General features: G+C 44.4%; 1 protein-coding gene across 3 annotated transcripts in view; it reads right to left on the reverse strand.

Moving 5' to 3' along the window:
• Positions 1–2214: 2214 nt before the first annotated feature.
• The window catches only part of NEK6 (NIMA related kinase 6), a 62295-nt gene continuing 42277 nt past the window's right edge, over positions 2215–22232 (reverse strand). For all 3 annotated transcript variants that reach the window (XM_074609346.1, XM_074609349.1, XM_074609350.1), the window contains exons 7-10: positions 21392–21499; positions 12527–12621; positions 6553–6666; positions 2215–2820 (exon numbers count right to left, since the gene is read on the reverse strand). In XM_074609346.1, coding sequence (XP_074465447.1) covers positions 2710–2820; positions 6553–6666; positions 12527–12621; positions 21392–21499 — 428 coding nt within the window. In that variant the 3' untranslated portion in view covers positions 2215–2709. The remainder of the gene's footprint in view (positions 2821–6552; positions 6667–12526; positions 12622–21391; positions 21500–22232) is intronic.

Below are 22232 nucleotides of genomic sequence, written 5' to 3' on the forward strand. Positions count from 1 at the left end.
CGCACTCACCCTGACCTGCAGCAGCCGCCTTCTACAGGGGTTAGTGCAGGGAAATAATACTGTTATCAGGACATGCTAATATTTATTCTTCCCTGGTTTTCGTAGGTAGAGACAGAATAGAGAGTCGATCCAGCCTCCACACTGATACACACCTTCTCATTTTTAAATTACATGACTGAAGACAGTGTAATTCAAAGTCTTATTACTTGCCTGAACTTTTCTACAAGCTTCCACTTGAACCTTTTTTGTTGTAATAATCTTCAGCTCGTACCATGTGAGATAAACTGTTATAAACCACATAATCAGTAGTAAAAAGAAAAACCAAGAAAAGGGAGGTGAGAATCCACCCGCAGAATTATTTTCTCATTTAGTCAAGGGGAGGTGGATCATCTCCAGGCAGCTGCAGAAGGGTAACTGACAGCAGGCCCCAGTCTCAGCATCCTGCAACAAACATTCACAGAACCAGCTTTAGACGTGCCACGATTTGGAGGGTAAAGACACCGATGCACAGTTTTCCATTGGGACAACTGATGCAGTTCACACAGTCCATTTGTCTGTTTTCTGACAGCTGTAAGGAACAGTTTCACATACATTTAGGCCTCTTTTTCAGTGGTTTGGGTTTTTTTTATGTTTTCCTTAATACAGGCCTTTTTTTTTTTTAAACAAAGTTGTTTATTTTGTAAATAATTTTTTTATTTATCTAAAAAATGCACAATTGCAAAAAAATTACCTTTTGAAATACATTTACTTGTAAGCACTAGTAAATTTTATGTAGCAAGAAAGTGACCAGACTCCTCCAGATCCTCCAAGTTGAGCTGAGCCTCCCTGGAAGCCGGGGCTCCTCCGTGTCACACGGGGAGGCGCAGCACAACCCTCCCCGTGTGTAGCTGCCACCACGGCTTAAAGGAAACTGCAGTGCGAGGTGCCAGTCCTCAGTCTGAACCCTAAGACTTGCTAAAGAAGCTGGGTGTAAGTTACCCACGTTAGCATGGGAAGGGGGAGCAATCTGGTGCCTCCGCGACATCCTCGTGCTGCGTTGAATTTCCCGACTCACTCACGAGCGCAGCAGCCTCCACGTTCTGCTGAGAAGACTCAATAAAATGGCACCTTGCATTAGTAATACCAACATCAGTCACAGAACTTAATAGCTTTGCTAAACTATATAAATATTTCAAATTTGATGGGAAGTCCTTGAAGATGGCACTGCAGTTTTCCTTTAAGTAGAGCAAATTAAGTTTTAAAAAAAAAAAAAAAATCCACTAGAAGCATATATATGTATGTAACCCTCTAACCCTAATCTTATTCCAAAAAAATTAAGGATTGTATGCTTTTCTTAAGAAAAAAGAAACACAAAACCAAAGAGGCACAGGCTGCATTTGAACTGTCAGGCACAAATCTCCATTTCGGCACGAGCCGCCATTGCCCCCAGAAGCGGCGCTGGGACAGCGGGGTTCAGGTAATCCCCCGCCGTCGCCCCCGGCGCGACGTGCGGCCCTGACCAGGCACATGAAATGGAAACACTTGAACGTGAATCCACAGTTGTTCCTCTTCCTCAAGCAGTGAATATTTTCCATTGACAGTAAAGAAACAAATCATTGATTCAATGAATGAATTTAGTTGATTGAAAATTTTCATGTAGTCAAAGACAATGACTCCTTCAAATCAGGTTGAAATTTTATAAAAATTCACATTCTCTAAATTAGCTTTCACAGTTAAATAGATGGGGGCTGATCCTTATGTAGAATAAGGTACACAACGCATTTTACTACTTTTTAAAAAAAAGTTAAATGTTTAAAACACTGCTTTGCTTGAGTTTTACCTGTAGTACCTAATGTACTACTGAACATGTAAAAGTATCTCCACCAAGATCGAATTGGCTTAGATAAACACTGGTTTTTAACAAGAACCTGTAGTCTAAAAAGAATCACGCCAAATGGGAAAACAAGTTGAAAGAGAAATCATTTGCAGAAGCAGTGCGTGTTTTGGGGGGGTTGGCATGGTTTTCCCCAGGTACGTGCTCACCTCATCCCACTGGCTGTAGCCAAGTTGACCGATAAATGCATCAGCAAAATACTCACTCTACGTTTTCAATTAAAAAAAAAAAAAAAAAAGAAATCTTGAAACAAATGTGTTTCCCACCCCCCAACCCTTCCCCCTTCCTAAGTCTGAAGAGGAGGGAATTAATAAAAACACATAAATGGCTGCTTTAAAATATACGAAGTAAAAACTGAATTTGCTATTAACCATTTGCAGAAGAGGCAAAGTAGCAGTTATACAAATTACACAAAATCTACTGTAATTCTTACATTAGTATAAAGTGATTTCACTGAAGGAATTATTTCAATATTTCACATTACAGTTAAGATAGCAGGGGTGTGTCAAATGCTCCGCCACCCCCGTTACTATCATCTACCCTAGATTACACACGACAGTTTTAAGAAAGGACCCTTAAATGATCTACATCTGTAACATGTTATTGGCCTTAAAAAAAAAAAAAAAAAATCACTTGCAATACCTCACAGAATCTTCACTTTAAAGCATGACCACCTTGTAAGAGTCCTTGTCAAATAACCTGCAGAAATAATGGAGCATCTTGCTATGAGTGCTCAACCCTCTCACTTGTGTGACTGGGCACCAGTCGGTTTCATCTGAGAAATCAAATTCAAGTAAGACTGCGCTGTGCCGGCTCCTCGCAGCGGCTGCGGCCGCTCAGGTGCTGGAGGTCCACACATGCATTTGTTTCGCTATTTGGTGCACGTAACCAATGTCAGGTCTTTGATCGGGATCGGGATATATGCACATGCTGACCAGCTCCCGCAGCTGAAAGAGAGGAAAAAGGCAGGCAAAGATGAACCAAACCGCTGAGTTCTTACTGGGAAAGGCTACAGGAATGTTTGTCTGACCACTGGAGCCCCGGACAGGAGCTGGGAACCTCTCGTACGCAGACACTCCTGGGCAGACTGCAGGCACACGTCCCTCCCCCTGTCCCATGTGCCCCCCACCAGGGCCAGGAAGAACCTTTTCCACCAAACCTTCCACACTGAAGATCTAAATCTCCCACACAACCCAGTGGATTTTCCGTCGCCATTTACCACACGCTGGCAGCATGTGCCTACCTAAGGGCTCCCTGCTCTCGACTGAGAGTGCAACCACCACCTCTGCTCTGTTACTCCTGACTCCGGGACTTTCAAGGCTTTTTTTTTTTTTAATTAAAAAAAGGTATTTTTTTCCTGGGGGATTTTTGATTCACTTCAGAGAACCAGAGCACAGATGACCAGTATCATCAGATGACCAGCAGCTCGTGGTCATGAGCAGGATGGAGAAGGAGGAAGGAAAAAAGATCACCCCAGCAATCTGACTGAGCTGAGGGACAGGAGGAATGGTCAGTGAAAATGGACTCTGAGGAAAGGGGCAAGTGGAAGGAGGGGTTTAAAGCCGTGTCCTGAAGAGAGCTCTCCTGTGCAACAACCGCACTTCCCTCTCCACAGCAGCCCCGGTAACGAGCCAGTTCAAGGATTTTAGTGTAAGATCAGCACTTGTGTATCTTAAGATGCTGGAGCACAGCTGCCAGACACCAGCATTTCCTAAAAACCTTTGTGAGGAAGAGAAACTGGCCATTGATTGCGTTTAATAAATAAAATGCAGAAGGGCTGAAGTCTCCCCACCTCCCAACCCTCTTTATTGTGCACATGAAAGATTGTAGCTTTTAATTATACAGACACTGAAAGCTGCTGGTACCCCCGAGGCACCGGGAGAAACAGCCTTGAGCCTCTGATCTTCTCACATCCTCCCAGTAGCCACAGTGCCAATTATTTTAATGGTAATTAAAAGCATGGCCATAGAGCTATCGAGCACACGGCTGCAGCTGCATTACCGAATGCACCCGGTGAGGTTTGAGCTCGGGCTGGAGCAAGGCCCCAGCTTCAAGCCCTTGCTGGGCCCGACGCACGGCCAGATGGAGGACGAGGCAGACACGAAGCACAAGCAGCAAGGACAGGGTGCGATGCTGCTACCGCTAACGCTTGTTCTGTGCGCACGCACCGAGCACCGTACAACCCCCTGAGCCAGGCTGTCTCTGGCGTAAACCCAACTCCCCTGCCCGGCCCTCGCCGTCCTCTCCTGACTGCTGCGGGGACGTTTCCTGACCCATCGGGGGGCAGGGGGTGCTGCCTTTGTAACCCTGAGACCCCAAAGATTGAACCCACACTTCAGCCCTGACCAGAGAAGATCACCACAAAACACCCACAAACAAATTAAAATGCTTCTAAAGCTCTGAGCAGAGCCTGTGTTATCAGCACGGTTTGCCTAACGAGCAGCTGTGCTCCCACATACATACAGCGCCTGAGCACAGCCCAGGAGTTCTGCATTCTGTCAGCGACCAGGACGGCTCAGGCCTTTCACCATCAGCTCCACGGAACTGACGGCCAGGCCTTGACAAGCACCACCAACCACTATCTCCAATTACTAGCAAATTTGTTTCCTGATATAGAAAACTAATCCTGGCTGGAGTCCCAGCTCCTCCTCCTGCTACGAGCAGCACACCAGTTGATCACGGGAGGATTTGGACTGGTTAGCCACAAAAGGCTACAGGGAAGAGGAACATCGCTGGAAGGAAACACCATGAAAGCAGGCTTTCTTCAACAAACGCTCTGCCTTGTTCACCTGAAACAATGGTGCAACTACGACATCCATGGGATGAGCAGTCAGCCTACAGCCGACGCTCCGCTTCGAGACCGCGTTACCGAAGTGAAGGAAAGACAAGCCAAAGGCTCCGGAGCATCCACAAAGACTCTGGAAGCGTGTCAGGGCCTGATCCTCACCCCTGCCCTCAGGCGGGGGGTGTAAAGGCTTTACCACTTCCCCACATCCCTCACAAACCTGCGGCAGTGACAGCATTGGAGTGGTTGTACACTCTGCCCTTTCAATCCAAACCGGAGACATTCGCTCATTCAGGAAAGTGCCTACATCCATGTGGAGACAACCACATCGACCGCAGGAAGAACAAATTCTTTCTGGCGGAACGTGCTGCTGCAGGCAGCTGCCCCTGCTGCCGATCCTGCCGGCATGGCGTATCCAGCTTGGCTGCTGGGAGCCACCAGCACACCTTCCCCTTTGGCTATCCACTCCAAAAGCAACTGAAAATCCGATCTTTACAAGTACGTACTAAACCAGATATTGTTCGTGGTGGAGTCATGTTCTAATATGCACAAAATCGAAGCTCTTTGCAGTTTCAGAGGCAGCAGCTGATGCAGCATGAGGAGCTGCAGCCAGGGGCAGAGCCCTGCTCGGGCTGTGTCACGCGTTCCCTTAATAGTGTATGAACACCATCTGGAGCGACTTCTCTGGGACCTGGCGCCTTTGAGCTTTAAACCATCCTTCTCACCCTGGATTGTATCACTGCACTACACACACTCTTTAGCACTGCCAGAGGGAAGCAAACAGACAGTAATTGTAAAGACAGGAAACACATCTGTCAACTTACACTAATTCTTGCTGCCAGCAGGCATATCCTGAGACGCATGCTACAACAGCATGGAAACGTGAATGCACACAGCCAGGACGTGCTGCTACGGCAGCTCGGGGAAAAAAAAAATAAAAAAAAAAATATTCCACTTTTCCAGAACAGTTCCCAAATAATCTTTTGCATGAGTTACTTGGCAAGTAAAAAATTAAGTAGAATGTAAAATATGTGGTGCAGGGTCCCCTCTCAGGGTGGAGACCAGACCATCTGCTGTGGCCACGTACGGTTATTGCCCCTGCATCCCACCTCCTGCTCCTCAGAACTGAGGTAGAACAAAAGAAAACCCCCAAAGGATACGGTGAACATTTAATAATTACATTAGCCATTTCCTTGCAAATAGAAGGCAACTGTAACTGAATGAGGAGGTAAGGAAAAACAGACCGTTTGTCTAGGTAAGGGAATAAAATAATTAAAAAAACAGCTCAAAAAGCCCTGAATAAAACCAACATGCATGTTTGCAGCTGAAGTGAAACATCACTTGAAGCACCTCACAAGCATGCACAGTGACAATATTTTTAACATACTCCAGTTCAGCTCCTGCTCTCCATCCCCCACCTTCATATGCACAAAATCCAGACTTTAGAAACAACTGCTGTAGAGATGCTTATTGCATTAAACTAAATAGCCTTCCTCCCCTCCCCCTTCTTCTTCTTTTCTTGCTCCCCTTCTTACACACTGAAGATTTCATTAACAAAAATTTAAGCATCGTTTTATGGTATGTTATTTTAAGGGAAGGAGGCAAAGCAGAGGGCTTTCCCATGGTTCACTGTTTGGTTTTGCCAACGTCACAGACTTTCGGTTTCAAAATATTCCCCACATTAGGAAATCTTCTTTTCTGTCTTAATTCAGCTTGTCGATATTCAGACATCACGATGAGAGCTTCCTCAAGACAGCCCTAAAGGTACTCAGGCGCCCTGGCCATCTCCTGTTGTGCTCTGGCTACGGGGCGCTTCTCCTCCCGGGGTCCCTCTCCCCTGTGCGGGGAGGAATTCACCACACCCCATTTACCTGACAAAACGTTCCCAATTTACCTTCTCAGAATAATGTTCAGCTGGAAGAGGTGGGTAGTCACATTGCTCTATTTTTTGGCAGAGAGAAAACAGGTTCATTTTATCTCCATAGAAAGGGCTCTGAAGAGCTGCCATCTGTAGAGAAAAAACAGCAAATATTTCAGAAATGCAAGGGACTTGCTAGCCCCCAGTACTCCTCATTTACAAGAGCAAATTCTGTTCTTTGACAGCGAGCGAGTGATGATGTTGCTCTCAGACTGCCCACAGCCAAAGCTGCTCTGAGATGATGACAGTTCCGCACACCTCACAGGCGCCAGCCATGCCGCAGCCCAAACGCCGCAGGCAGGACTGAGGGAGTGGAGCTGCGGCAGCAGCATGGAGCTGCCCCTGCCACGCAGTGTCCCGTCCCCCCCAAAGCCGCAGCCGTGCCCGCTCAGCACAGCCAGGCCCTGCTCCCGCGCTGGCCTCGGGGGCAGCCCTGCGGTGCCAGCCCCCGGCCCTGCCTCCTGCCGCCGCTACCCCTGCCCACCACCCAGCCCCGCAAAGTTGCTATATTTTCCGATCTCTGCCATTCTTTCTGCCCAAAACACTTAAGATGTGGGACACTGGCAATTGTGCAGGTACACAGAAAAAAAGTACCTATTTTTCTAAACGAAGAAATAGGATGCTGGGACTGTTGGGCAGTTAGAAACCAAGTGGCTCAGAGATGACTACGGAAGCTTCTCATAAATGTGACCACCTCTTTAAAAAGTAGCAGCTCTTCTGTCTTTGATAAGATGTCATGGTTTCCATCTTCCCCAGTTATGACCATATTCAGAACAGCCAGTTCGTTTGTTCTCTGCGACTAGTAAATTTTTACTAGACTGCTAGAAGAAATTGATTATTTTGGGACATTTGGCTACCTAGAATACGGAGAATCCTGTAAGCATGAGCAAAGTACTTCAGCCTTTAAAAAAAAACAAAACAACCTCAAAACAAATATCCCCTCCTGCTGGAAATCTACTATTTAGGAAAGAGTCTCCCAGGTAGATTTGGGAACCAAACTAGCGAAACTTTTCCTAATCAGTCTGGTCTTTTTCCTCTTTTGATTTTGTTTTATGAATCCAGTATTTGCATCTCCAAAAGTGACAGATGTGCGAGACGAACAGCCTGCTCATGCAGCAAGGAGAGCGCGATGGAAGGCTCTGGGTGGGAAGAATCCCTTCCAGGCACACGGAGACTCCTCACAAAGATATGTTTGTATTATACTTAAGGAAAGAAACTGCATCTTTGTGTGCGGAAAACCATCAACACTGCAAGTTCTCAACCAGGAGGTCTAGAAGATGACTGAACAATGAGCCTCAGAAAAATGGCCATTGCAACATGGGCATTTTTGTACTTCGAAACTGGGGCTGACGTCGCGTCTATGAAGGGCAGCCACGCTGCGCTCAGCGCAGTCCCTCTCGCCCTCCCACACCAGCACCGAGCCCAGCGCACCCTCCTGTGGCCACCAGCAACGCGGGGCCCATCTGCGCATTAGTCCAGGGCGTTACTCGAGCGCCGCCGGGAAGAGGTGGCCCCGCAACACCTCCTTCTAATGAAGCACCACTGGATAATTGTAGGTATTATCCCCTCTGTTTAGATCTTTATAAACCATTTTGCTACAAGCCGCATCAAATCGGCAACCCTCTCCCACTAAGGCCAGCTGAAGTTGATGCTTCTCACTGCAGCTTTAATAGGGGGTTATCTGATTACTATTAGTCTTTTCCTCATTACCATGTGCTGTGAAAGCCATCTGAAGAACGCTGTCTTGTTGCTGACACACACAGCAAGCTCCCAGCAGAATTAAAAAAAGCCAATACTAGATCCTCCACTCCATTATCCTGCAGTTAGGAATCAAGATTGAGGGATTATTAGTGTTTTGGTGACAGACAAGCAGTTTTGATTAGGGCCGGGTTTGGGAACGCTGCGTTTGTGCTGGATTTCCAGCAGTAGCATGGCCCAGCACTGAGCACCCCCAGCTGCCGGCCCCGTGCTCTGCAGGGGCGGGCTGCAGCCGGGGGTGTCTCACCATAACTTCATTGCCACCAACACGTGTCCCGGTGTTCAGCAATGCAGGACACATCAAGACAAACTATCCTTGGTTTAAATCATAAACCTATCTTTTAAATAATTTAAAGTTATTACATTTCTTCCTTGCTTATTTGCAAGACACATTGGTCACTCTGTGAAATCAGTGACAACGGCTCAGCTGCAGGGGGTCACCTTGCACAGACAGCCCTGCAGAGGTAAGAAACCCTCTGCAAGGAGTCCAGAGCCATTACGACAAGTAATAAAATATATTCTGGCCAAATCTCCAAGGTTGTCTCCTTATGTACCACCAGACTAAAATGTTTTTCAGGAAGCTTCTCCAGAGGTATTAATCAGATATCCTGAGAGGCTTAATAAATGGCAACACAGAACACAGGAAGGTACCCAAATGACACTGAAGGACACAATGAACCCAGTACACAGCTCCTAAAAACATCTCAGAAAATTCCAGGCTTGTTCAGTTGTCTGTCTGTGATGCTTCATATAATGTAGCTTGAGCTATCAGCTGCACTGGTGACATTTGCTGCAGGCTGAGGAGAGGAATGACACGTTCATCAGCTGCGCAGTACAGCGGCAGGGAACGGGCACACTCCCTCCTCGCTGCTGTTTCCCCACTCCTACCAGCAGCAACGCCCAGTTCTTCATCATCCCCCCAACGACCCGAGGATGAAGAGTCACCCAGCAGGCACACGAAGGAGCCCCGAGGCCAGGCGAGAGTCCAACAGCCCCGTCCTCATGCCCTTTCAGAAGTTTTTGAAGGCAAAAGCTGAAGTTGTATCGCTGTAACCTCATTACTGTCCTAACCGGAACAGGCATATCAGTGGGGGGAAAAAATTACAGGCTCCAATTAGAGCCTCTAATCTCCAATTAGAGATTGATAGCAAACTGCTCTCAATCAGTTAAAACAAAACTGGAGAGCCCAGCATGCAAAACTGTTCCAAGAACAACATTAATGGGCGCATTAGGGAAGGCACAGAAGGCAATCAAAGGTTAAACAAGGTCTCTGAGATTTCAATACCAACATCAATAACGGCAGGAAGGTTGAAAGGGATTTTTCAATTCCCTTAACTTTTCTCTCCAAGTCTAGTTAAGCAGTCATGTGCAAAACAGGAGGAATGAAAAGGAAATACTGTGGAGTTTTGGGTGGTAAATGCAGGGAATTAACATGGAAAGAGATCGCACAACCATCCTGCCACAACAGGCAGGTCTGCAGGGCCATGACTGCAGGCGCTCCAAACCTCTCCCTACCAACAGCCTGGGATGCTCCCTTGGGGCTTGCTCCTGACGGTTTGATTAGAGCAATTACTGCAGGACAGCTAGATCTCCATTTAAAGTGACCACCATGCAGCATGACTGGTTAAAAAATATATATAGGAAGCACTGTTAGTGTTTAAATTGATCGTCTTGCCAGCACAGCTAAAGTCATTGCTTGTAGCTATATTCTGGGAATTAACAACTTATTTCTATCCTCTCCAAGTTATCTTGCTGACAGACATCTACAGGAAGTGAGGGATGAAGACAGTTACTACTATATTGATAAGATTTAATAAAAATCACTGTATGATTATCAATGTCAAAGTTAAGTGGTGCTATGTGGCATCACATCCCAAACCCCTCAATGTTCCCTAAGTGGATTCCAGTGGACACGCGTGTCTCTGAAGGCAATTTGTACATTAAATCTCTCTGCAGCTTATCTACACAATCTATCTGGAGAAATATCAGAAGTGACTCATAACCAAACAAAACATTGCTTCCTTACTTTGAAGCCAAATGGAAAAACATTCTCGTTACAAGAAATTAATGAAGATAAAATACAGTTCCTTCAACGACATGTGAATTTGATTTTTTTTCATTTTCCAAATTCTAGAAAGTTTAAAAAGTCAAGTAGCTGTTTATCTACCGAACACAAAATTGGTAACTGTCCAGTCTTCCTTGCAATTTGCAAGATCTCACAGCTCCTGCTCACAAAGTTAAGGCTTACCTACGTAGGAAGTAAATTTAAAAGCGCTTCACATGCCAAATCTTTCACGTGTTACTGTAGTACTGCTACTCCTACCAGAGAATTATGTTTAGTGCGCAATTAAGTCAGTCAGCTTCTTGAAATACAAGGAGTACCAAGACTACTGTGCCATAAGGGGACCATATTGCCTGCAACAAAAACATATCTTAGCACAATGCTAAATATTTCTCTCTGCATAAATCTGGAATCCCATCTCCAGCAGAGCTGAGCCTCAGGAATGAGTCAGAGCCTGACGGCGCAGCTCCACGCTGCAGCAGCAAACCAGCAGCGTGTCCAACTTGAGCCACTTTGACTGTTACCCATAGACTTGGCAAGTCCAACACACCACAGCAGGGCCAGAGCCCCGGACTCAGCAAAGCCTTAAACTGAGAATTCCTCCGTAGGCCCAATATCTGAAGCGTACCCGGAATTGTTCAGCATAACGAGCCACTGGGAGCTCAGGCTTCTGTTGCTCTGTTCCCACAGAAGAGCCTACAAATTCCTTTTCAAACACGACCAGCAGACCCAGATACACACAGCTATACTGTATCATTTCAGTTTTCAATTCTCATTAGAAGCATTACAAGCAAAACCATCCTTTATAAAAAAATACCAGCTTTTTAACGGTATGAAGCTGCTGCTGCAGGAATTATTAAAACTCTGAGTCCCCAACACCAGTCTCTCAGAGAAGACGGACACCATGCGGCACCGTCACACTCTGCCAACAGCAAAGGGGCACCTACGGAACTGCTGGGCGCAGGGCTTGGTCCCACAGCGGGTTACCCGCTAACAAGCACTTAGTGGTATTGGCCGAGTGCTCTTCCCAGGAGTACATAACAGTGACAAGCACCAAATTCCTACTGGGAAGACTGCTGTTATGGGAAAATTTACTTTAATACCATCTTCTCTTATGAAAGGTTTGTGTAATTAACTAGCTGAAGTACATACTTAACTACAGTAGATTTCACACCTGATGTGCTCACAAAATAAACTACATTTCTGTTTATTCTCTAATTCCATGTGGTTACAAGAAATTGTAGTGAGAAGCAAAATGCCATCAGTTCACATAACTTATTATCCAAAGAGGATGTGAGCAATATTCTTATTTCTAAAGATCCCAGGGACTCATAATTCTCTGGGCTGGGAAAAAAGCTTTCTAAATGTTGACACGTGCTTTCACGTGAGTGCAAAGATGCATACATCTAAAAAAAGATTAAGATTAGATTATAAATGAGTAAAAGACTATTCAATACCCCTTGATCCCTGCTAAAAATGAAATCACAAAACTCAAAGTACTGTTATAAAAATCATAGCACTTACTGTCAAAATATATGTAATAGCTTTTAAGAAAAAGTTGCACACTAAGTGTGTAGTTCATACAAAGTGTGCCTGCTTTGCGCCTGTGCTTTTGGCTAGAAGACAATGTAGAAACAGAAAAAATTCTATCTAGGGTCTAATAAAGTTAGACAAACTGATTTCACATTACACAAAAACTCTGTTTTTCTTCATTGAAAGCTCCCAAAATTAAAATATTCCAATCGCTCATAATTCAATTTAACAAACCAGTAGTTTACATTCAAATGAATTTGCTATTTTTGAAACAAATGCAGTGTTCAGGAGAAACTACGAACACGCTGCCCTAATAACGGTGCTGCTCACAGCAGGAAGACAGACCGCAGTGAGCTGCTTGTGTACGTTTATGTCCTCAACATCTACTGTGACCTACCGAATTAACTCTGTGCAAGTGCTGTGTGGCACAACCCCTTTGTTGTTCATGCTCAAAAAGCACATGATAAGCACAGAAAGAGTTATCTCTTCATAAGGTTTCTCAACAATTAAGCTAAAGTAATTCTGACGTACTCAATTTCTGTACCATGTTTTGTGGTTAAGACAAACCTGGGGAAAAAAAAGTTAGAAGATACTTGCCTCATACAATAAACAGCCCAAAGACCAGATATCAGATTTAAAGTTATAGCCGTTTTCATGTATTCTTTCTGGGGACATATAGTATGGAGTTCCCACTGTAAAAAACAAACAAACAAGGAGTTATCGTCTTAAAAAGTGACCGTGCAACCTGTATTAGACAGAAGTTAGGTCTAGCATGAATAGCTCATTAGAAAAGACTGGCACAAAAATTTGGAAGCAACTCATGGTTTTGAAGGTGTAGAACCAAATATATCCTCACAGATAGAGCTAGACAATGGTGAACATTACTGAAAGTAGCTTCTGTATTTTTGAGATTTGAGGCACATTTTCTTCCACTTCCAGTCTTCCAAGTACATTCAGAGTGTCTCGGACAGACAGAGCAATCGTAAAGGACCATCCTCCTTTGGTTCACTCAACAGCACTGAAACCACAAGTCAGATGTCACCAATGTGCTCAGCTAAAACACGACCCGCGTGACGGCGGCTCTGCTGAATGCTCCCCCGCCACACTCCACCCCGGCGGCGTGACAGAGCGGCTCCCACGCTGACGGGGTGCCCTGGCCCTTTTAAGGGTTCAGGAGACCGCTAACTGCAGCAGAGAAATAGGAGTAACAAGCCCAGCACCAGACAGGTATTCAAAAACTTTCTGAAAGAACCAAGATAATCATCCCGAACTTTAAAACACTGCTCCAACTTGCAGTCACGTCAGAAGCCGTGGGATTTCTATGTACTTCCAGAAGTCTGTATTTTATCAAAAGAAATTTACCCCAGCATTTTGGACAGAAGTTACAGGAAATTATTAATAAATTCCTTACCTCAAAAAGGCTCTTTTTTAAATCCTAAATAAGTTTCAGTTGTGGTACTGAAAATACAAGACATCCTGGCAGTCTCAACTACATCAAATAATCTTCAGATACATCATTTATTAAAACATCCAAGGACTTTATATGCTCTCTCTTCTCCTGCTTCCCCTGCTTGCCCATCCCCTGTCAATTTTTTTTTTTTTTTTCTTTTGGCATTCCAGTGCATCCTTCTCCTAATTAAAGACCTTTCCTCACAAGATGGCAAATGTTTAATTTGCCTGTAACATTCAGTTTACAATTTCTCTATTTGAAATGCTGCCTGCAGACAGCTGGAAGACTAATAAGCAGCTGAAGGATGGGGTTAAAGCGGGGGGGAAGAACAGCCACCACCTTCCCCCAGCATTCCTAAGGAGAGGGTCGCACACTGTAGGGACAAATGAGTTCTGGGGCAGAAAGCAACAGCCTCCAGAAAGGCGAAAACCACCCCCTGCCGAGCACAGTGATGACCCAGCACAAAGGCGCTGCCGGCAGTGACACCTGAGCAAGGTCACCTCGGGGTCCCTCCAGCTCAGAGCACGCCGTGCCAAGCATCCCTGTGCATCACAGCGAGCCCTGCTCCCCTCAGCCCCCAAACCCAGACACACGGGGATCCCTTTGACACAGGCACCGGGCAAGGCCTGGCCTCACAGCACAAAGAGCTGTTTACAGCCCCAAAGAATTCACAACACGTATATAAACCAAGCCACAGAGGAACGGTTAGACGTGGGCAGCACCTGAGGAGTCAGCCCATAGTCCTCCTCTGTACATCAGCATCCTAACAGAAGCTGGAAATCAGAGACATACAAAAACCTTCTCTAGGGTCATTTAGTCAAAACAAAGAGCATTGATTTGAAATTAGTACTGTCAATGCTGGCATGCAATTAATTATCTTGGAGCTATTCAGAAATGTATCTTATGATGTGAAATTAATCCTATGGCATCGGTGTGAAAAATAAGGCATTACAGGAATACATATATAAAACGCTACTTCACAAAACAGAACAAGTAACCAAGAAAGGGGACCACTACCCTGACTGACTCGTTTATTTGGTCCCCCGGGACTTTGCGTAATCGGCTGCCCTGAATGGTAAACTCAGCTTGTCCTCGCAAGTCATTCACATCAGAAATTACTTCACAATGTGTGTGCCCTAATGAGAAATTACATTTTTGCAAATTTTACACAAACTACAACACAGGAAAAATACCACATGGAGATTATTATATTTCCATGCTCAGCAACGTCCTACCCAGCCTAAGAGCGTGCCAAACTGACGCTGTCCCAGATCTGGCTGGCTTAAATTACCAGAGAAAGGCCTCTATGTAAGGATGAGACCAGGGTTCTGTTAATAGTTAATAATTTTTAACAGACTGCACAGAGTAACTTCACAGAGCACCAAGAGCAGGACAGGACTCATTCAAAGAGCTCACCAAGGCTTTCCGTGGATCTCTCCCATGTGCATGCAAGATGTGCACAAGGGACAGCACCGCTCTCCAAGAAATTCCCACACATTTGCCAGATTTCTGTACAAGAACCGACTTGGTTGGAATAGCACTGATTCATTTTCCTGCTTAAAGATATGCAGCTGCAGCAGAAACAGTGATTCATTACGTGAAGTTCTCTTGAAGATGGTTCGAAGTCCCCACCGAGCACCAGTGTGTAAGACACTTCCCTGCCTTCAGCTTCTCAGTGCAGCTGGTTGTCTCAGATGTGCCTGGGGAGCGCCTGGCGCAGCCCCAGCCCAAGCCCAAGCCATGCCAGTCCTTCATGGCTGGCAGGAAGAGGAGCGGGGCAGGGGCGTCCGGCAGCACCCAGCTGGCAGGAGGGAACACGACGATCATTCCCACTCCCGCTCCCCAAAGTCTTCGTGCTGCAGAGTGCTGGTGCCAGGGGCGGCCTCCGGCTGTGGCTGTTCTTGCGATCAGTTATTCCGGGTCACTGCGTGACAAGCTCAGAGCAAATAATAACGTGTGGGCTCTAAAGTTATGGCCTTGCCTTCCATGTTAGCAGGGGTCTGCTTGGTAGGCTAAAATTGTCGTTTCAGATAATGCCTTAAAACGACCTTCGATCAAAGCAGAATGACAGGGTTTATAGTACGGATGAGTGCGTTATAGTCCCTATTTGATTTTTTTGCGCATTAGTCTGTTCCATTATATTAATGGGTCTGTGGAGCCGTCCATGCCTGAGCTGACTTTATGAAGTCTACCTTGCACATTTACCTATCATTACTGTAGTGTTGTCAGCAAATGTATGAACAAGCAGGTCTCTGCGTTTCAAAACTGATGCATTAATTTTTAAATAACTGTCATGATAAAAGACTGACAAGCCCAATTCTCTTTATGGCCTGTCCAACATTATGTGGGAATCTCCTGTAATGAGCATCTTCTAGAAAACCGCACAAGGCTTCCAGTGCAATCAGTCAGAGCTCACCATTGCATTACATTAGTCAATTTGACAAGAATAGTCTAATCGGAGACTATTAATCAGAAACTTTCTTTGGCATTTGCCCTGCTGAAAATACAAAATATTGTTCAGATTCAATATTAATCACCAGCTGGTGGAGTAATGCCTTTAAAGTTATAAAGGTCGCAAAACGGTAGAGAAGATTATGACTAAGCAAGCATCTTCCCATTCTACTCCTGAAAGTTGAAGCACTTCACTCCAGTACCAGCCTCCTTCAGCGATCCCAGAACACCATCTCCTCCTGCCCCTGCAGCTCCGCCAGTGTGTGCAGCCACAGCCCAGGCCGCACAGCTCTGCGACATCCGCATCGCCCCAGTTAGGGAAATGCTAGTTATTCCCAGCTAGATTAAGAGCAGCGCCTCTTGTTTCCCCAGGAAAACACACAGGCAAAGGCAGAAAAGTTATTCCAGAAATAAAATTCAAATTGCTTTCCTCTCATCTATAGTTTGAATCAAAAACCCCACCTTCTGCAGCTGCAGCATCCAGTGTGTGTACGCACTCTAAGCAAACTCCTGCATCTGCCACAGAAACACCCCGTGTTACTCCTGAACTCAGCAAGTCTTTCACTGCACAAGGAAGTTCATGCTCGCTCACTTCAAAATCGTTTTCCAGCTTGAATCAGAGGAGTTTTGTTGTTGTGAAAGTGACCGTGGCCGGGTTATCACTACAGTCACACACAGGATCGTTATTTTCTATACAGAGCCTCTCCCTGCCAGGGAGATGCCAAACTCATCCGTAGCTGCGCACTGGCAGAAACAAGGGAAAATCCGATTCAGACTTTTAGGAGGCTCTATCAAGAGTCTCATTCACCAAACTTAATGCACCACAGAGGAGTCCCTGGCAGCAGCAGCCTCCCGCAGCTTCAGGCAGATCGTCATTACACTGAAATCAGTGCAGAATATTTCCAAATATTTTAATAGGCTCTGTACTGTGGGTTTTTTTAAATGCTATAAAAAACGAGCATCTCCTGAAATTAATCAAACTCCATAGCCATGTTTGGCTGCAGTACAAAAAGCGATAAGGAAAGCTTTTATTGTTCTGCCTTCGCCAGCCCCTTCCAGCTAATCTTTAATACTGAGCTGAACGGTGTTTCTGAATCTATCACTTTTCCTTCTCACAGCAGGGAACAGATTTCTGAATATGAAAGAACCTAACAAATTCTGACCTTTATTGTATCTTTACAGAGTATTCCCAGTTTCAAACCAAGAGATATCAGAGCACAATGCGGCCCTCAAAGGGGTAATACTGATTAAAGCATTCCTTCGTTCTAGAGATGTTCCACTCCTGTCAAAACAAACTTTGCGATGTTTTGAAATACTCGTGATTTTTGAAACATCCTCATTACAAATGGAAAAGGCAAAGAACTATGTTCAAAAACCTGAGACGCCATCCATGAGTAACAAAAAACCACCCAGTTTTAAAAATAATAATTATTTCCAGAACTATTAGCTTATCTTTAATATGTAAGACACACTATTACATATTCCGTGAAAATATATACAGTTGAGAAAAATATTTTACTATGTTTTAATACTATTTGGTGGTGGAAATACAGCAGGGAAGCCACTCTGCTTGAAAATGAGAGTCCACAACTCTCACTGTCTCATCTCTCCAGACACACCTGTAGGTTACCAAGAAAAATTTACAGCATTATTAAAAAGGAGTTGAGTTCACAAGTGTCTGTTTGTAAACGTTTGCATTACTTGGGGTATGTTTCCAACAAAAAGGCTGAGGCCTTTTCCCAAAAGGAGAATTTGGGAAATAGCTCATCTTTGGGGAAATAGCTGAAGTGAAACAGTGGTCAATGGCAATAAATATACTGTAAATCCCTTCAAATCCCTGAGCTACCCCTAGTAATTGTTCCGGGGGGTGGGGGAGAAAAAAAAGATTAAATCTACTTATTCTTACAAAAGAGAATAAGTATTTTGTGCATAACACTGCAGCTGTTTTTACAAGACTTGTTGCTCTAAGCTATTTTTTTATTAGCATTTAATTACATATGCAACACTACCAAAGTTTTTATAGGGTTTTTTTTTGTTTTGGTTTGGGGGTGATTTTGTTTGTTGGTTGTTTTTTTCCCCTGACATGTAGGTAGTACAACGTACCTGCAGTAATTCTGCAGCAATCTTTTCTTCCACAAATACTGTACTTCAGGCACAGACCAAAAGTCCAAAATTTCTCAAAACGCACAGAATATTGGCTGTTGAAATTTTAAGTGGATTTCTTCCATCCATTTTTTCTTAACAAATACTGTCTACTAGCCCCTTGAAGTACTGGGATTTTGTTTCAGATAGCAAATTGGCTTTGTCTGACAAGCAAAAAAAAAAACAACAAAAAACAAACCCACACAGACAAATAGCCCCTTTAAGAAAGAGCTCTCCTCACGACTGCAGTCTCTCCCTGCTCACCCTCACAGCCAACAAGAAACCCAAGGAACGTGTAACGTCCCACGTACTCCAGCCCACCACTATTTGCATGTTCTAAACTGGGAAGCATTGACTTATACACATTCCCCAAAAGGAAAGTCTGCTCCAAGTTTGTTCTTGTCCAAGAATAAATAATAAATCATCTGCTCCAAAACGAGACTATTTTGTGTAAAATTTTTTCTTTTTTTTTTTTAATTTTTCTTTTTTCTTCAAAATGTAAAGCCAATCAGAAGCTTTGGACGACGCCAGGTTTATCTGGCTAAGAATGAGTATTACACCAGTTCACAATAAAGTTATTCATTTTAATATTAATGGAAATTCTCTAATTTATTACAGCTCCTAGTAAAACAAAATCTACCAGCTTACTGTTAAGTTTTCCACAGTCTATACAGGTTTTAAACACACTCTGCTATTTATAATTTTCGTCTTATAACTAGTTAGGTTTTATAGCAAGTTAATGACTTTAACTTTCTAACAAGCATATTCGAATAACCTTAACTGACGAGATAAATCTCTGGATGCCCACCTCAGACCAACAAAATTTATAATGGACCCAATAAAACATCAAAACCAGACAAAAAATACTCCTAGCCCTATTAAATCTTAAATGAAAGAGGCGACACCTGGAAGCACATCACACACCAGTACAGTAAAATCAACCCAAACCGCGTGGTGTCACACACCCAAACTCCAGCATCCAGACGTCATTACTGAGTGCAAAGCCCTGGGTTAAGTATAGCCATCCTCTGCAGTGAAACTGCCTGTCGAACAGGTAGCATATGGCCCCTCTGGGAAAAAAAATAACCATACAAATGAAAGAATGGGAGAAAAAAAAAAAGTCTATGAATGTAGTAAAATGCTCGCATTATAAACTAGAATAGGCTTTAAAAGTTTTTCAAGAAAATAGTAAAAAAATTTAAAAAATTTGAAAAAATGACAAAGCACCGCTTCTCACTTCCTGCTGAATTGCCCTGCCATTTCCTCCTACCTCCCCCAATAAAATGAAGTTTCTGTGATATTCAAGTCCATCTCCATTAAACTAAATCCTGGAGCTTCTGCTACAGGGGAGCTTAAATTAGGGAAGGAAGGAGAGTAAGCCACCACGTTGCAGTGTAGCAAAATTCACCTTAGCTACACTCATTACCTTTAAACCATGGCAGTTTTCTGGAAAAGCTTGTGCATGAAGAGCTCTCCCCTATGGAAAAGTTCTCTCAAGCCGTGCAGGGAGAAGGGAAAGTGGCAGAAGAGGCGCCGCCTGGGGAATTCCGCCTCCAGCCCCAGCGGGTTCCTGGTGTTCCTCACCCATCCCACCATACAGCTGCCTTTCCCAAACCAGTTTGGTTACCTAGTGAGACAGGAGGTGCCCACATTTCCCCTCTCGCAGATCTGCCCGTGGAGGCTTTCCAGGGGATGGGGCTTTGGCCGCTGCCCTGGCGATGCTCCCAACCAGCCACGCCGCCGGTCAGGCATCCCACCCTTGCTCCGAGCAAGGCGCTCGCCTGCATCTCGCGCGCTGTGTATGGGCAAATCTTTCATTTTTCTTTCATTACCCCGGCATGTACTGTCACTTAATTTTTATGTATGCAATCCTTCCTGACAAATATGATCTGCTGCCTGGTAATTCGTCTGACGTTCATTCTGTTCCTTGCTCTAATTACGGCTCCCATTCCTGACACGGCAGCGGCCACGCTGCCGCAGCCCGGTGGTACACCTGTCAGATGGGTCGTGGTACTGCCTAATGCCCTTTTATGCCAGTCTGATGCTAGCAAATACAAAGAAAGAAAAAAAAAATTAGATGAATATATTTGCATAAGCCGTGCGTTCAATTCATGGGTCAGCAGCCAGAGAAATGACGGATCAGGGTGGTTGCCGGGGCAACGCGGCTACGGGAAGTGCCCGGCATCGCAGCCTGGGTACCACGCTCCCGTTTGCAGGGTATTCATCACTCACGGCTACTTAAACAAATGTCTTAATTAAACCAAAACCAAGATCAGTAGAATTCCTGCTGCTACAAAACCTATATGTCTGGCAAATTGCCAAAAAAAAAAAAAAAAAAGAAGCTTCAAGTCTGCATATTTTTTGATTGTAAAAATGTTCTTTTTACTTGGCTACAAGAACCGCTGGACACTGTGTTGTGCCCATCCCTCCCACAACACAACACAGCGTCTCCTGCATCCCTCACTGCTACTCCTTTAGTGTTTTGCGCCTTATTCACCTGTTTCCAGGATGCTGCTGATTTGAGGAAGTGCAAGGTTCACGCGGAAGAGGCTTCACTCTTCCCACACAAGCTTTCTCAATTAAGAGAGAGCAACCCCGGTAAAGGTCACAAGCTTGGCTTACATGTGCAGCCAGTTCCCGAGCCCCAGTTTATTCTTATTAATATAATAAGTGCAGCAGTCAAACTAGATAAGATCATATAATTAGACATGATCATATTTTTGCCTGTTCAGATGATGCGATTGTAACTTTCTGGGAAGAGGATTTATTTTAATCTATTAAGTACAGTGTGTATATAACCTAGGATAGCTTTTGATGCAAAGGAAAATCTCCTAGTATTTTATTACAGTAAATTGTAGAAATGCCTCATTTTTTTTAAGCACACACAAAATAAGGCATATCTCTTCCCTTTTTGTGCACTGAGAAGCCCCAGTGTTGTTGGTGAGTATTATCAATTAAGTTTGTACACATATAAAAACAATCCAGCAAGACTCAGTGGAGGAAACTGCACAAATAGTGAAACAAACTTTGTGTGTCCAAAATCAACTGTGACAGCTAAACGTAGAAGAGCTTAAATACTGCACTAAAAGCCAAAGTTCCTTCACTGCTGTAACACAGAAGCTCCTTTGTGACTCAAAAAAATTGAGACCCATTAATAAAAATGGAAAATCAGCCACCTCTCAAGAGGTTACAGACACAATTATGAAATACTTTACACTGTAAGACTTAAAGAATACTGTATACTTTTCTATAGCACTGTAATTAATGCCAATAGTAAAAGTGAGGGAGAGAAAGTATTTAAAATACATATCATAGAAAACACCATATGCATCCACCGAATCAAGTTTCTGTCGTAGCACGAGGACAGACGCCTCTTCTTTTGAACATCCCCGCTGTCAACTGTACCAGAACCATCTTACCTAAGGAATGTGCTGCGGTGGTTTTAGAACTAAAAAAACGGCCTAATCCAAGATCTCCCAGCTTCACCACCCCCGTGGCTGTTATAAACACGTTGGCTGGTTTTATGTCTGCAAGAAGAAAAAGGTAAGAGGTCAAAGCCACAAAAGGTTATTTGGTTCTAATGCTGCAATAGAAACATAGCCTGGAGCGCTCTCTGTACAAAAGAGGTTCGAGCAGCACCGTGTTTCTTTATAGCTTTGATAGGCTGAATCTTCCAAGACTTCAAGCTCTGCACATACACAAAAATCAGAGTACACTTCCCAACGCACAAGAAATACCAATGAGGGAAAACGTAGGAAACAGCACAACAGAATAGAGGAAACCTCCTTAACGGGTGGAAATCAAAGGAATAAGTCTGCTTCTCTTCGGAAATGATCGCTTTCTGCAGGATACTGTTCTGCCCACCATGGTCCCCTCACGCCAAGGGCAAATTATCGTCCCACATATCCATAAATTCTGGGCTCTATACAGCCCAGTTTGTTCACGGAGCGTAATAATTAGCAGAACCCCCGTTTCCTAAGGAGCCATGTCAGGATGGAGTTAGTGAGGCTTTTTCCTCACGTTAAAGCCGAGTAAATGTGCGAGGCTCCAAATTCCAGCCACCAATTACAGCCCTAATTCAGGTACAACTGATAAACTGCATCAGCGGATGTATAAAGGAGCAAAAATTATATAAATAGTGAAGCATTCACTATTTCAAAGGACGAAGGAAATGACAAGCAGCAGAGACTGGTATTGGTGCCTTTTGGGACATTTGCATTTCCTGGGTCAAGTTCTTCACAAAGCATTTCATTTACGCTG

The sequence above is a fragment of the Larus michahellis genome, chromosome 15, assembly GCF_964199755.1.
Source record: "Larus michahellis chromosome 15, bLarMic1.1, whole genome shotgun sequence".
NCBI classification, from domain to species: domain Eukaryota; kingdom Metazoa; phylum Chordata; class Aves; order Charadriiformes; family Laridae; genus Larus; species Larus michahellis.